This window comes from Tamandua tetradactyla, chromosome 17 (assembly GCF_023851605.1).
Source record: "Tamandua tetradactyla isolate mTamTet1 chromosome 17, mTamTet1.pri, whole genome shotgun sequence".
Taxonomy (NCBI): domain Eukaryota; kingdom Metazoa; phylum Chordata; class Mammalia; order Pilosa; family Myrmecophagidae; genus Tamandua; species Tamandua tetradactyla.
The window spans coordinates 13,855,981-13,871,889 of NC_135343.1; the positions used below are offsets into that span (position 1 = coordinate 13,855,981).

Here is a 15,909-nt window from a genome sequence, read left to right on the forward strand (position 1 = left end):
TTCTCTGTCTTACTTTCTCAGTCACATTCAAATCCAGAAAGGCTTCTGCATCCCGTGCTCAAAAACACAACCCCAAATCCCCAAGGTCCTCGACCCAAACTCAGGTTAATGAGTCTGTGTTCACCTGGAATGTCCAGGAAAATCAGGAGCCCAAATGCAGAGAGCAGCATCATCTGTTTAAACAATAGTTTTAACTGTCCAATGAGTTCTGACAGGTCATACACATTTCACAAACAAATAAAAACGTTTACCAGAAACAAAGAAAAATGAAAATTCAATGGGTTTATGCCAAGAAGCAAACCAATTCTCTGCAGCCTAACTCATTTGTTTTTGGGCTGTGAAGCCATGTAGAGGGCGATCAGGCAGTAGATAGTCCCTCCCAATGTCAGCACCATGGTGGTCCGGTACAGCATCTGGTCAGGCAGGCCTCGTTTCAGGTGGATGGGCACTCCATCAGATTTCTTAAAGGCAAGAATTAACAAGGGCAGGGTTGATAACAGCAGGTGCTATTTACAAGGAAAAAATTTTTACAATTTCAGGCTAGTAAAGAACAAACATCTCTACTTTGTTTCACCAACACTTTGCTATGTAAACAGCCCTAATCCATAAGAATGCTAACTGAAATGCTAGTATATTTTCTCAAAAATGTACTTTCTTATAAATGTAGCTAAAGCTTGTAAGCCCAAAGTCATTCCAAAATGTAGCCTCAAGAAATATGGATCCAACGAATTCCAAAATTTTAAGGAATTTGCCATATATTGTTTAAATAGGAAAGGAGCACTGCTGTTTTTTTAAAGGTGAAGGTAACTGGAAGCTAAACAAAGGACTATAGGCACAAGAAATGTTCTTCATTTAGTTCTATAATGAGTTTGACTTCTGATAATAAGTGGATGGATATATGAGCACACCAGGTCAATTAACAGGTTCAAGTCCATTTTGTATTCAACCGCCTTTTTTCCATTAAGCTATTAAACCCCTGTTTCACATGAGACTCCACAAGATGTTCAATCCATAATTTGCAATCTCCAAAATTTCCTTTCCACTGCATCTCAAGATCCCAAACGCCCTCTCAAGTCTTACTTAGATAAATTTGATCAATTGATCAAAACAAAAGTGCTCTACTCCCAAGCCAGACCTCTCAGTCTGGATTTCTTTCTTAGAAGGGGAAGCTACCCCCTAATAATAGCAGTAATAGGCACTGCCTCCCTTATGGTACTTGCAATATAGTCAGGGCACTAGCCTCTGAATAAATTGTTTATAGATTAATTTTAATAATATTTTAAAATTTCAATTCTCACTGCTCTCTGTTCATCAGCAAACCCAAGAGGATCTCCTCCACATACAGTAACAGCTCACTGAATTTTAATATCAAGAAAGCAAAAATGATTAGAAGAAAACTTTTTGCCAAAAGTCACTGCATGTATCACACAGCCAAATACATACATAGCTCATGTCATACTTGGTACTGCTCCCTCTATCCAATGCATGATCAAGAGCCATATATGCAATTTGAAAACATGCATATCCTCAAATACTGATGAGGACATTAACAGCTCTCCTCTCTTTAATCACTTTCAACTCACATAAAGTTCTGCTAGTATATGTGACTTCTTTTTTATTAAAGCCCATTTATTTCACAGGCTTTTCTGCTTCAGAATGTCCTCCCTCACCTGGAAAAACTTCTGCAGCTCTGGAACTTTGTTTTTCCCAGCATAATCATATGCAGAATCAGAGGTCAGTTTAGTTGGTGTAGCAAATATGATAGGCGGTGCTTCTGTGGCAACCACAGGCTTTAATCCCTGCAGGAAGAAAGGAAAATGTCAAGTTGAAAGTGTGTCTGGGCATCTGAACAAACCTTTCAAGGAGAAGCCTGTCTGGAATAATGGAGGCAGGTGTTCAATCCCAGAGAGGGAAGAAAATCTCTCCAGCTCTGCATTACAAGACCTTTAGTTGGTCCTCAAACTTTCAAGAGAACACCCTGGTCTACTTTTCCAGAGCAAATCCTGCCAAGGACTTCCTGCCATTAAGACAGAGGGGAGAGAAAGCAAACAACAACATCAAAGGCCCAATATGAACTTCCAGAAATATCCAGTGTATCTATCTTCTTATCAGACCAGTAAAACATTTATAATCAGTATAAACTTTTGATTAGAGATTCAGACATACAATAAAGAATATATCGATCTGGAAGAGGCTGTAATTGTAATTTTGGGAGGACCAAAAATTAAAAATAAAACAATAGTAAATTAACAGAACTTCCCAGTATTAATAGATCTATAAATTGTCTGGCACATAGTAGGTGGTGTTCAATAAATAAAAATTCAATGAAATTTGGGGTTAACACTACATGGATAAAAAAGACACAAAACACAAGCATAAAAATAACCCAAGAGGAACTCTGGTTTTCCATCTCAAGGAATAAACCTACCATGACAGACATAGTTCTCCCAAAATACCTGATGATTAAAACAGGGAGCTAACAGCTACAAACCAATGAAATCATTCTTTAATATTAAATCTAACTAGGAAAAAGAAAATTTTAAGGTCAGAGAGCAAAGTTCGAGCTCAGTCTCTTCATTTTAGAGATAAAAATGGAAACCCCACACCCAAATTAAATGCAGTCATCAGACCTCTGCTTATTCAGTCTTTGCTGCTGTTATGATGTTAATGTTGGGGAATTAACATTTCTACTGAGCACAGCATTGTATAAAGCATTCCACATGCTTTATCTCATTTAAATCTATCAGCAACCCAGTGAAATGTTACTATTCCCAATTTACACAGGTAAGAACAGCATCAGATACTTGCTTTATCCAGGGTATGGACAGATGAGTAAAAAATATATAAGAACAAAAAATAAATAAATAATAGGGGGTAATAAGGAGTTTTAAAAAACTGGGTAGATTATAATACCGGTGGTAATAAGAGAGAGGGGTAAGCAGTATGGATATATGGGTTTTTTCTTTTATTTTTTTATTTCTTTTTCTGGAGTGATGCACACGTAAAAATGATCAGGATGATGAATACACAACTTTGTGATACTGTGAGCCACTGATTGTATACTTTGGAGGACTATGGTGTGTGAAGATATCTCAACAAAAACATGTAAAAATAAAAAAAAATAAAACAAGGATAAGTAAGCTGCCTAAGATCTTATGTACAATGCCAAGTTTTGTAACCCAAGTTTCCAAAGCTCAGAGTCCTGACTTTTAAGTATTCTACCCCACATCCCAATCAACTACTGTCTAAAAACAACAATCCCCTTAAAGAGCAGTTTCGGCCAGCACGCTGTTGGCCTACATTTTGCCTATTAACACACTGAAGAGACTCAAAAGGAATTACAGGAAACAAAGAAATAATGAGGATCTCTATTTGAATTGGAGAATTTTAGATACTCCCAATCATTTTGTGAACTCACTGTATTTTCTCCTAAGGATCATTTCCCTTTGAATGCAAAAATTTAAAAAAACCTTCCTACAAGCACATCCAAAAACAGATTGAAATTAAATTCATGTTTTGACAGGACTATCGTAAAAGCATTTTAGAAGGCACTACACCTAATTGCTTTGTGTTTGTTCACCCATCAAGTAATTCAAAACTGCTAAGTTTTTCAACACTATCAACTGAAGACAGGAATATCAACCACCTTAACACTTTTAAGTATTTCCATATTTCCACTTTCAATATTGTAAAAGCCTGGAATATAGATTTTTAAAAATTATCTACAATCCCCTCATCTTTCCCAATCATTATAAATTGTAAATCTCCTCCAATCTTTTTCATATACATATTTTAACATCTTTAAGTCACTGTAAAAATTCTACATTCTGATTTGTTAAAGCATGCTTTTCAAGTTCCTACACAATCTTCATAACTATCATTAAATTTACTCTTCACAACAACCCTGCAAATGAGCCATTATGGGTCCATGTTACAGATGACTAAAACAAAGTTCAGATGATTATACCTAATATACCAGATTATCATATTTCAGATACTTATACCTGATCAAAAAGGCAAAGTGATACGATTCAGGGTTCCATCCCCCTACAGAAGCTCTGAAAACCAACAGAAACTGAAAGAAACATCTTTCTAAAAGTTCCAGAAAACAGTTAAAGGATTGCAGTAATGGGGCAAGCCCCAAATCAAGAAAAAGGCACTTAAAAGTGGTAGGATCTTGTGTTACCCTACCTGGTGCCTCCCACACCCACTCATTAGCTTGGTGGGAGCCTGCCCATGCTGCCAGCCAGCACCAAATCCCAGGCCCCAGTTTTTGGAAGGAGCAGAGTAACCCACATGCACATACTGGAAGCAGGTCTGACCCAGTCTGTCTGGTGGTGGCCTGAGGGACTCACTGTCCCAGAACCTGCCCTGCATGGAGGAGGTGGATCACCAAGTTCTCTTACAGAATGTGCTGTAAGGACATTCTGTAAGGAACTGCTGGCAGTAGGACACACAGTGCAACACGTGGGACCATGAGGAAATTGTTTCCTCGGGAAAAGGAGATATCCATGCCCACATAAACCAGGGATTTCCTAGCACTACGCACCCATACTTGCCAAGACAAAGAGGATGCTCAAAAAAGATCAGGGAGGCCTCTATACTTTGAACTGGAACTGTTCTCCAAACTCACTGTTGGAGAAGACCTGATGGACAGCCCTACACAGGTCAATCTTCAAAGACTGGGTGGGAAAGGTGTTCTCTGGTTTGGCCGAGGTTTTTTGTTAGCTCCTCAATTCAAAGAAAGCTCTGTCATGACACTAGCTGGATCCAAGCTTAAGTAACAGGTGCCTCACAGTATAAATCCCAGCAATAACACACTAAAAAACACCAAAAACGTCCAGGTTAAAACAAATGATTGCAAAACATAAAACAAATAAGGAAGGATAGCCCAGGCAAAGAAGAAATAACATATTAGAAAGGATCAAAGAGGAGGATCAGATCTGGGACATTCTAAACAAAGAGTTTAAAAGTATGAGCCAAAGAACTAAAGGAAAACAGGGACAAAAAACTAAACAAAACTGGGAAAACTACAGATGAGCAGAAAGAGAATATCAATAGAGATATGGAAATTATAAAAAAGAACTAGAGCCTAAAGTGTATAACGATAGTGACTAAATGCACAAATTTTAAAAATGTTTTTGCATGAGGAAGAACAAAGGAATGTCATTACTGCAGGGTGATGAAAATAGATGGTAATTAATATATTTAAATTTCAACTTATGTGTGAGACTAAAGCAAAAAAATGTTTATTTGGTACAAAATTTATATTTTGACTAGTGCATCTCCTAATATAACTTATGTAGACAGCTTAACTGAACACCATAAGTACATGGAACCTTGGGTAGGACATGAGATTTTGTTGGTTTGTCCAGAGTGATGCCCCGATGAATCCCAGGGTGATATGACCAGCAAGTGGAAAGTATTTGCAAAGTCCCCTTCGGGAAATGGTGAAAACAGGGGAAAATTCAACTCCCCAAGTTGAATTCTTGATATTCTCATAAGCAGTACAGACAACCAAAGCTATAGGCTGAGTCCCCAGTCTTGGGGTTTTGTTCATATGAAACTTAACCCCACAAAGGATAGGTCAAGCCTACTTAAAATTAGGCCTAAGAGTCACCCCCAAGAGAGCCTCTTTTGTTGCTCAGATGTGGGCTCTCTCTCCAGCCAACACAACAAGCAAACTCACTGCCCTTCTCCTGTCTATGTGGGACATATGACTCCCAGGGGCATGGACCTTCCTGGCAACATGGGATAGAAATCCTAGAATGAGCTGAGAGTCAGCATCAAGGGATTGAGAAAAACCCTAGAATGAGCTGAGACTCAGCATCAACAGATTGAGAAAACCTTCTCGACCAAAAGGGGGAAGAGTGAAATGAGACAAAGTGTCAACGGCTGAGAGATTCCAGAGTTGAGAGGTTATCCTGGAGGTTATTCTTATGCATTAAGTAGATATCACCTTGTTATTCAAAACGTATAATGGAGAGGCTGGAGGGAACTGCCTGAAAGTGTAGAGCTGTGTTCCAGTACCCATGTTTCTTGATGATGATTGAATAATGATATAGCTTTCACAATGTGACTGTGTGATTGTGAAAACTTTGTGTCTGATGCTCCTTTTATCTACCTTGTCAATAGACGAGTAGAACATATGGAATAAAAATAAATAATAGGGGAAACAAATATTAAAATAAATTTAGTTTGAAATGCTAGTGATCAGTGAAAGGGAGGAGTAAGGGGTATGGTATGCATAAATTTTTTTTTTCTGTTTTCATCTTATTTCTTTTTCTGAATAGATGCAAATGTTCCAAGAAATTATCATGATGATGAATATGCAACTATGTGATGATATTGTGAATTACTGATTATATATGTAGAATGGAAGGATCAAAAGAGGAATGTTTGTGTTTGTTATGTGTTTTTTGGTATTAAAAAAATTAAATTAAATTAAAATTAAAAAAAAAATGAACTAGAGAAAAAAATTCCCTAGAAGGGATCAGCAGCAGATTAGTGCTGGCAGAAGAACAAAAGAAATCAGTGAATTTGAAGATAAGATCATTGAAATCATAGTGTCATGGGGCCAAAAGAGGATAGAATGAAGAAAAATAAACACAGCCTGAGGAACTTGTAGGACACCATCAAGCCTACCAATACATCCAATGTGAGAGTCCAAGAAGTAAAAGAAGGAGGTGGAGAGACTATTTGGAGAAATAACGTCTGAAAACAAAAGATATGAGTACAGACATCCAATAAAATCAACAAACTCCAAGTAGGATAAACCTAAAGAGAGCCACAGCACACTATGTTGCAATCAAACTGTCAAATGCCAAAGGTAAAGAGACAATTCTGAAAGCAACAAGACAGAAGCAATGTGTCACATACAAGGGAGCCTCAATAAGACTGAGTGTCAATTTCTCAGCAGCAGCTATGAAGGCACAAAGGCAGCGGAATGACATATTTTAAATGCTGAAAGAAAAAATTCACCAACTGAGAATTACATTACTAAACGTAATGGTTTACAGTCACTGGTTCAAATAAACCTAACATTCTGGTTAGCAAATGACCACCAACTACCAGTAAATAATCATTTTTATCTATTTGCTCGCTTTAAATCCTCCTTTCAGTTTAAAGATATAGCCTTATTAAAACTCCTTGGTGCCAGTACTCCCGACACCAAAACCAGATAAAGACATGACTACATAACTATAGACCACTATTCCTTATGTATATAGATGCAAAAATCCTCAACAAAATTCAGGTGAGCGGAATCTAGCAATATATAAAAAGGATTATACAGAATGAACAAACAGGACATCACAAGAATGGCAATGCTGATTTAAAATCTGAAAATTAACTAATAATAATTCCCCATATTATTAGAATAAAGGGAAAAAATGGTATGACTATCTGTCAGCTGACTTTTAATGGGGATACCAAGACCATTCAATAGGAAAAGAACAGTGTCTTCAACAAATGGTGCTGGGAAAATTGAATATCCACGTAAAAACAATGACGCTGGACCCTTACCACAGACTATATACAAAAATTAACAGATAATGATTCAGAAACCTAAAGGTAAAAGTTAAAAATATAAAACTCTTAGGAGAAAAGATAGGGGCAAATCTGCATGACCTCGGATGTGACAAAGGATTAACAAATGACACCAAAAACACAGGCAGCAAAAAATATATAGATAGGTTGGACTCCATCAAAATTTTAAAATTTTGCAAAGGACATTATCAAGAGAGTAAAAAGACAACCCACAGAATGTGAGAAAACATTTGGAAAACATATCTGACAAAGGCTTAATATCAGAAATACGTGAAGAACTCCTAATCTTACAACTCAACAACAAAAAGACAACTCAATTTAAAAACAGACAAAGATGTGAATAGATATTTCTCCAAAGGAGATATACAAATGGCCAATAAGCATATGAAAAGATGCTCAGCATCATCAGTCATCAAGGAAAAGCAAATCAAAACCACAATTAGAGACACTTCATACTTACTAGGATAGCTATACTTAAAAAACAAAAAGGGGGAAATAAGTACTAGTGAGAATGTGGAGAAACTGGAACCCTTGTGCATTGCTGATAGAAATGTAAATTGGTGCAGCCCCTGCTGAAAAAAACTTGAGTTCCTCAAGAAGTTAAACACAAAATTACTATATGAACCAGCAATTCTACTGCTAAATATATAGCTTAAAGATGAAAATAAACATACACAAAATGTGTATATGAATATCCACAGCAGCATTATTCATATTAGCCAAAGAAGTGGAAACAACCAAAAATGTCCACCAATTGATGAATGCGGCATATCGGTGGAGTATCATTTGGCTATAAAAAGGAATTAAGTGTGAAGTTGTCAACATGGTTAGTTCAGACATCACCAGGAAAAGTCTCCCCTCAGAAACAATTAATAAAAGAACAAATAACATTTGCTTGGAACTATGGAGGATGACACACTGGAAAAGGACTTCATAAATGCTGAATATAAGAAGAAAGAAAAAAAATTTTTAAAGGTAAGACATTAATGACCCAGACCCACCAGTTCAGAACCCTCTCCCTGACAAGGTGCTACACAGCTGAAGTGTCACAAAGAACCAGCACAGCCCAAGGATGTTCTGCTGCAGAGGCAAACTACAGAGCCACTCACAGCAACAAGTTAGAACCCCACACATATCCAGGCAGAGGAATCCAAATCCACAGAGACCTAGCAGGGCAACACAAGCAGCTGACTACTGCATACATGCAAAAGACCCCAAGGAAATAAAAAAAAAAAAGAAACTGCAGGACTGTTGGCAAGAATTACATACACTCAACCGATCTGTGACTGCTAAAATTGAATCTAGCTAAACAAAAAAATTACCTTCTCAGATAGACCTAATCTGGCTACCTAGGGTGGGATACCATTACAGGGAAGTAACTAGAAGCAGAAGAGAATCACCAAAAAAAAAAGGCGGGGTAGGGGTGGGGAATGACCTGCTATAAGGAAGGATTGATCCCAGAACTGGAAAGTAAAATAAAAGGGGAGCACTCAGTGAGGGAGTGAAGTTAAACAAATTATAGGAGCTGGAGAAAAAATTCTGTCCCAAGACAAACAAAACATCAGGATTCCTGAAAAAGTAATAAAGGAAAGGAAGCATCTTCCTGAAAGACAAACAAGTGCACACGAATGGGCAATCCTAAAAGTTGTAAAGTATATACAGAACCAGGTACAAAAGACCTGAGAAACTCTAAACAGTTAAGCATTGCTATTCTAAAGGTCCAGCATAAGCTGAACCAAACATCAAAAAGAAGCCTCAATACACAGCCAATCTATGATAAAACCCTAAGTAAAAGGGAGAAATTGACCTTCAGAGTTAGCACATCAAAATAATCAGATGTCTAAATATCAGCAAAAATTGCCAGCATATCAAGAAACAGAAAGATATGATTCAGTCAAGGGAACAAATTAAAGCTTCAGAGGAGACAGAGGCTTTGGAAAAACTAATCAAAGAACTTCAAACAAATCTGCTAAAACAACTCTAGGAGATTAAAATATGGATAAAAATAAACTATTGGTGGATATAGAGCTAAAGGATATTAAAAAAAAATGTGTGAGCAAAAAGAACGAGAGTTTAAAAAGAAACATAATAGGGACTTCCAGGAAGATGGTAGACTGGGAAAGGCTGAGTCCACCTCTGCTTCAAGGAACAACTAAGTGACAGAAAAATGACTGGAACAGCAGTTCCAGGGAGCGAGTGATCAGAGACAGTCTTCTACACTAGATAGGGAGGCCCTGGATGAAAAAGTGGAGGAATTGAGATAGAAAGAATAGGGCGAAAGTCAGTTGCAACTCCAAGGGCAAGAGGCAGCACGCAAGAAAGTGCCTGTCACCACAGTCAGCTCAGGAGATCATCTCCCTCAGCTCCACAGACAGGAGCTCCTTTGCAGAACCTGGAAATCAGCCAACTTGGTTTCTCTGTGCACAGATACAACCCAGCTAGTGCACAGAGCCTGTTGTTTCTGGTTCCATATGGAGGCCAAGAGCCGTGAGGAGTGCAAAGATGGAGAGGCAAGAACAAGGAAGCAAGCCATGCTGTACCTCCATCTCATGCACCAGTGCCCCTTGCCCCATCCCCGTGCTATGCCCCACCCCAGCCCATGCCATGCCCAGCACCCGCCCTGTGACCCATGCCCCTACGCTGGAAGCAGGAGCCTGCAGGCCATAAGACCCATAAGCAAACTGCTGCTGAGGTACACACTGAACACTCCTCAGCCCCAAGGTTGGTGGCTTTCAGCACACACCAAGACCAGTGGGCCTGGCTGGAACTACACTGGGTCTCCAACCACCTCACCTGGCTGCCACAGTCACAGAGAGGCAGGTCTGAGGGGGAAGAGGAGATCCAAGAGCATTATCTAATTGGGAGAAATCGAAAGTACAGTCTTAGAAACTGCCTATCTGTCTAGCTTTAAACATTCATCCCCTGCATGAGATCCAGGTTTTGGTTTGGTGGGGAATTACTGACAAACCAAGTGTAAAAGGAGACCTTCAATGCAAACCCAAGCAAATACAAAACCTTAGATGACTAAGGGAAATCAACTTGCAAAATAACCCTATCAAGAAGAAAATCAAATGTCTAGAAGCATCAGAAAATCATAAAGCATACAAAGATGCAGGCAGATATGGCCCAGCCAAATAACCAAATTAAAACACCATCAGAGACAGGGAATTTGCACAAGTAATCAAAGGTGTTCATACAGATCTCCTAAATAAAATCAATAGGTTAACTAATGACGTAAAGTATATCAAGAAGACACCAGAAGAGCATAAAGAAAAATTTGAAAGAATAAATAGAAAAATAGCAGATCTCAGAGATGAAAGATACTGTAGACCAAATTCGAAATATACTAGAGACACACAACAATAGGTTTAGAAAGGCAGAAGAAAGAATAAAAGAACTAGACAATAAGACAAATGAATTTTAACATTCTAAAGAACGAATGGCAAAAGAAACTGAAAAACTGTAATTGGATCTCAGGGAAGTGATGAACAACATGAAGCACACTAATATAAGAGGTATCGGTGTCCCAAAAGGAGAACAGAAAAGTAAAGGGTTAGAAAGATAAGCTGACGAAATAATGAGGAAAAACTTTCCAATCCTTATAAAACACATAAATATGCAAATCAAAAAAGCCCAATTAACCTCAGAGAGAACAAATGCAAACAGGGCTACTCCATGACACATACTATCAGTATGACAAATGCGGAAGAGAAGCAGAAAATCCTGAAAACAGCAAGAGAAAGAGGACTCACCACATACAAGGGAAACCACCTAAGACTGAGCTCAGACTACTGAACAGACACTATGGAGGCAAGAAGGCTGTGGTATGATACATTAAAGAACCTGAACAAGAAAGATTTCCAACCAAGATTCTTTATCAAGTGAAGGCGTCCTTCAAAAGTAAGGGAGAGATTAAAATTTTCACAAAGGCTGAGGGAATTTCTCAAGAGACCTGCACTACAAGAAATTCTAAAGGGAGTTCTGTTGGATGAAAAAAAAACGACAGGAGAGGTAGGTCTGGAGGAGGGCACAAAATTGAAGAGTATCAGTAAGGGTAAGCTAAAGGATAAAAAGAGAGAGGGAAAGAATATATAGAAGTGGCAAATAAAATGCAAAGGTTAAGATGGCAGATTCAAGAAATGCCTTTATATTAACAACCGTTAATGTTAACAGCCTAAACTCACTAATTAAAAGATTGGCAAATGGATTAGGAAATATGATACATCTAAATGCTGCTTACAAGAGACTCATCTTGGACCCAAGGATACAAATAGACTGAAAGTAAAAGGATGGAAAAAGATGTTCCAAGCAAGCTATAACCAAAAGAAAGCAGAAGTAGCTATTCAATATTAGACAAAACAGACTTTAAATGTAAAGACATCATAAGAGAAAAAGAAGGACACTACATATTAGTAAAAGAGACAATTCACCAAGAAGAGAACAATAGACGTTTCAACAATAATAGTGGGAGACTTCACTACACCACTCTCCTCTACAGAGAGAACAACCAGACAGAGGATCAACAAAGAAATAGAGAGCTTAAACAATATGACAAATGAATCAGACCTAACAGACATATATAGGTCATAACACACAAAAACAAGGACAGATGGCAGAATAGGATAGGTTGAGTTCACCCCTGCTCCAAAGAACAGACAGAGAAGGGACAGAAAAAAGACTGGAAGAGCAATTCCAGGGTGTAAGTGACCTGGGAGGGTCTTCTACAGTACAAACGGAGGCCCTAGTTGAAAAAGCAGAATTGAGACAGAGAGAACTGGAGACCAGCCAGTTAGTGCAAACAGCCCAGTGCGTCATTTCCAGACAGAGGCCTCGAACCATCAGGAGTGCAGGGATAGGGAGACAGGGACTAGGAAGTAAACCAAGCCTCATTCCTGAATGTACTATCCTCATGCGCACCACTCCCACCCCAAGATCGGCGTAGAGTCCTGATCCATGCAATCCTACAAAGTAACCCATCACCGCACTGTTATTCCCCTCCCACACTCCACATCCTGCTCCATACCCAACCCACAAATATAAAACTTTAGACTGCTGAAGGAAATCAACATCTAAAGTAACCCTATCAAGATATTTACATGCCAAGAAGACAGGAGAAGATCCACTAACTATGTGAAGATCCAAACAGAAACAGGCCAGTCTAATTACCAAATAAAACACCAGAGGAAACACAGACGTTGAAAACAACTAAACAAAGATGTTCATATAACTTTACTAAATAAAATCAGTGGAATGGCTAATGACATAAAGGAGCTCAAAAGACACTAGAAGGGCATAAAGAGGAATTCGAAAATATAAATAGAAAAACAGCAGGTATCATAGAGATTAAAGATGCTGTAGAAAAAAGTAAAATTATACTCGAGACATACAACAGCAGATTTGAAGAGGCTGAAGAAAAAATAAGCAAACTAGAGGACAGGATAACTTATTTGGGACACACAAAAGAACAAATGACAAAAAAGATGGAAAAATTTGAATTGGATCTTAGGGAAATGACGAACAAAACACAGCACACAATTATAAGACTTATTGATGTCCCAGAATGAGAAGAGAAGAGTAAAGGGTTAGGAAGATTAGTGGAGGATATAATGGGGGAAAACTTCCAATCTTTATGAAGCACATATATATGCAAATCAAAGAAACCCATCAAACTCCAAAGAGAATAAATTCAAACCAGCCTACCCCAAGACACATACTATAATCAGCCTGTCAAATGTTGAAAAGAAGCAGAAAATCCTGAAAGAGAAAAACAATCTACTACATACAAGGGAAACCACATAAGACTGAGCTCAGACTAATCAACTGGTACTGTGGAGGTGAGAAGACAATGGTCTGATATATTTAAGATCCTGAAAGCAAAGATTACCAGTCCAAGAATTCTGTACCCAGCCAAACTGTCCTTTAAAAGCAAGGGAGAGAGTAAAATTTTTACAGACAAAGGCTAAGAAAATATGTCAACAAGAGACCAGCTCTACAAGAAATACTAAAATCTGACAAACAAAATCCAAAGGATAAGATGGTGGATGCAAGAAACAAGTTTAGAGTAATAACTCTGAATGTTAACAGATTAAACCTACAATTAAAAGATACCTATTGGCAGAATGTATTAAGATATATAATTCATCTCTATGCTCCTTATAGCAGACTCATCTCAGACACAAGGATACAAATAGATTTAAAGTAAAAACATGGAAAAAGATGTTCTGTGCAAGCTGTAACCAAAAGAAAGCAGAAGTAGCTATACTAATAACAGAGAAAAGAGACTTTAAATGTAAAGACATCATAAGAGACAAAGAAGGACACTATATATTAGTAACAGGGACAATTAACCAAGAAGAAATAACAATCATAAACATCTATGCCCCAAATCAAGAAGCGCCAAAGTACACAAGACAGACATTAGCAAAATTCAAGGGAGCGATAGACATTTCAGCAATAATAGTGGGACACTTCACAACACTATTCTTCTCTATAGATAGAACAACCAGAGAGAATTTAAACAACTTGATAAATGAATTAGACCTAATAGACACATATTGGCCATTACACCCCCCAAACACCAGGAGATACATCCTTCTCTGGTGCTCATGGAACATTCTCCAGGATAGATCATATACTGGGGCACAAAACAGGTCTTCATAAATTTAAACACTGAAATTTATTCAAAGCACTTTCTCTGACCACAATGGAGTCAAGCTAGAAATCAATAACCACCAAAGAACAAGAATTTTCACAAATATATGGAGATTAAATAACACACTCTTAAACAATGAGTGGGTCAAAGAAGAAATTAGTAGAGAAATCAGAAGTTATCTCGAGACGAATGAAAACGAGAATACAAAATATCAGAACACATTATAGGATGTAGCAAAGGTTGTGCTAAGAGGGAAATTTACTGCCCTAAATGCCTATGTTAAAAAAGAAGAAAGAGCAAAAATTGAGGACTTAACTGCTCACCTTGAAGAATCTGAGAAAGAACAGCATATTAACCCCAAAGCAAAAAGAAGAGAAATAACAAAGATTAAAGAAGAGTTAGATGAATGGGAAAACAAAAGAACAATAGAAAGTATCAATAAAACCAAAAGTTGGTTCTTCAAGAAAATCAATAAAATCGATGGGCCACTGGCACAGCTGACAAAGAAAAAGAAAAAGGATGCAAATAAACAAAATCAGAAATGAGAGGGTGGTCATTCCCACTGATCCTGAAGAAATATTAAAAATCATAAGAGGATACTATAAACAGCTATATGCCAACAAACTATACAACTTAGATGAAATGGACAAATTCCTGGAAACACACAAACAAGCGACACTGACTCAAGAAGAAACAGAAGTTCTGAACAAGCCAATCAAAAGTAAAGAGAATCAGTCATCAAAATGTTCCTACAAAGAAAAGCCCAAGGTCAGATGGCTTCACAGGAATTTTATCAAACATTCCAAAAAGAACTAACACTAATCCTCCTCAAACTTTCCCAAAAAGCTGAGGCAAAAGGAATACTACCTAATTCATTTTATAAAGCTAACATCATTTTAATACAAAAACCAGGTAAAGCGATCCAAGATGGCGTCTTAGTAAGGTACATGCGTCTTAGTTCCTCCGACTCCAAATCAACTAATAGGTGAACAGAAACAGTACAAAACAACTCCCGGGGCTACAGCAGGGAATGGACACACAGCGTAACCAAGTCTGGGCTGGCTAGTCTGACTGCGAAACTCAGCTGCGGTGAGTGAGATCCCCGAGCGGCGGGCGATTTCCCGAGCAGCCGCAGCTGCGGCGGTCCGAGCTAATCCCTCCCTCCTTCCGGGGCTGGCTGAGAGACTCGGAGAGACAAGCTTCCCAGCCAAGGCGGCCGGCGCCACACTTTTGCGGGCGGCTTCGAGTCCGCGACTACAAGTCTCGGATCAGAGGGCTATCCAAAGTCTGAGCTGGCAAGTCTGATTCCGAGTCTTGGCTGCGGCGAGACCCCCGAGCGGCCGCAGCTGCGGCGGTCCGAGCTAATCGCTCCCTCCTTCCGGGGCTGGCTGAGAGACTCGGAGAGACAAGCTTCCCAGCCAAGGCGGCCGGCGCCACACTTCTGCGGGCGGCTTCGAGTCCGCGACTACAAGTCTCGGATCAGAGGGCTATCCAAAGTCTGAGCTGGCAAGTCTGATTTCGAGTCTTGGCTGCTGCGAGACCCCCGAGCGGCCGCAGCTGCGGCGGTCCGAGCTAATCCCTCCCTCCTTCCCGGGCCGGCTGAGAGTATCGGAGAAGTAAGTTCCCCAAGCCGAGGCAGGCGGCGCCCTTCTTTTGCGGGCGGCTTCGAGTCTCGGCGTTAAGTCCGCGGCTACGAGTCCCGGATCAGA

General features: G+C 39.0%; 1 protein-coding gene across 2 annotated transcripts in view; it reads right to left on the reverse strand.

Annotated features, from left to right (window-relative positions):
- Window positions 1-267: 267 nt before the first annotated feature.
- COX7A2L (cytochrome c oxidase subunit 7A2 like) overlaps window positions 268-15,909 on the reverse strand; it is a 63,061-nt gene continuing 47,419 nt past the window's right edge. For both annotated transcript variants that reach the window (XM_077134083.1, XM_077134082.1), the window contains exons 2-3: window positions 1,671-1,799; window positions 268-461 (exon numbers count right to left, since the gene is read on the reverse strand). In XM_077134083.1, coding sequence (XP_076990198.1) covers window positions 321-461; window positions 1,671-1,799 — 270 coding nt within the window. In that variant the 3' untranslated portion in view covers window positions 268-320. The remainder of the gene's footprint in view (window positions 462-1,670; window positions 1,800-15,909) is intronic.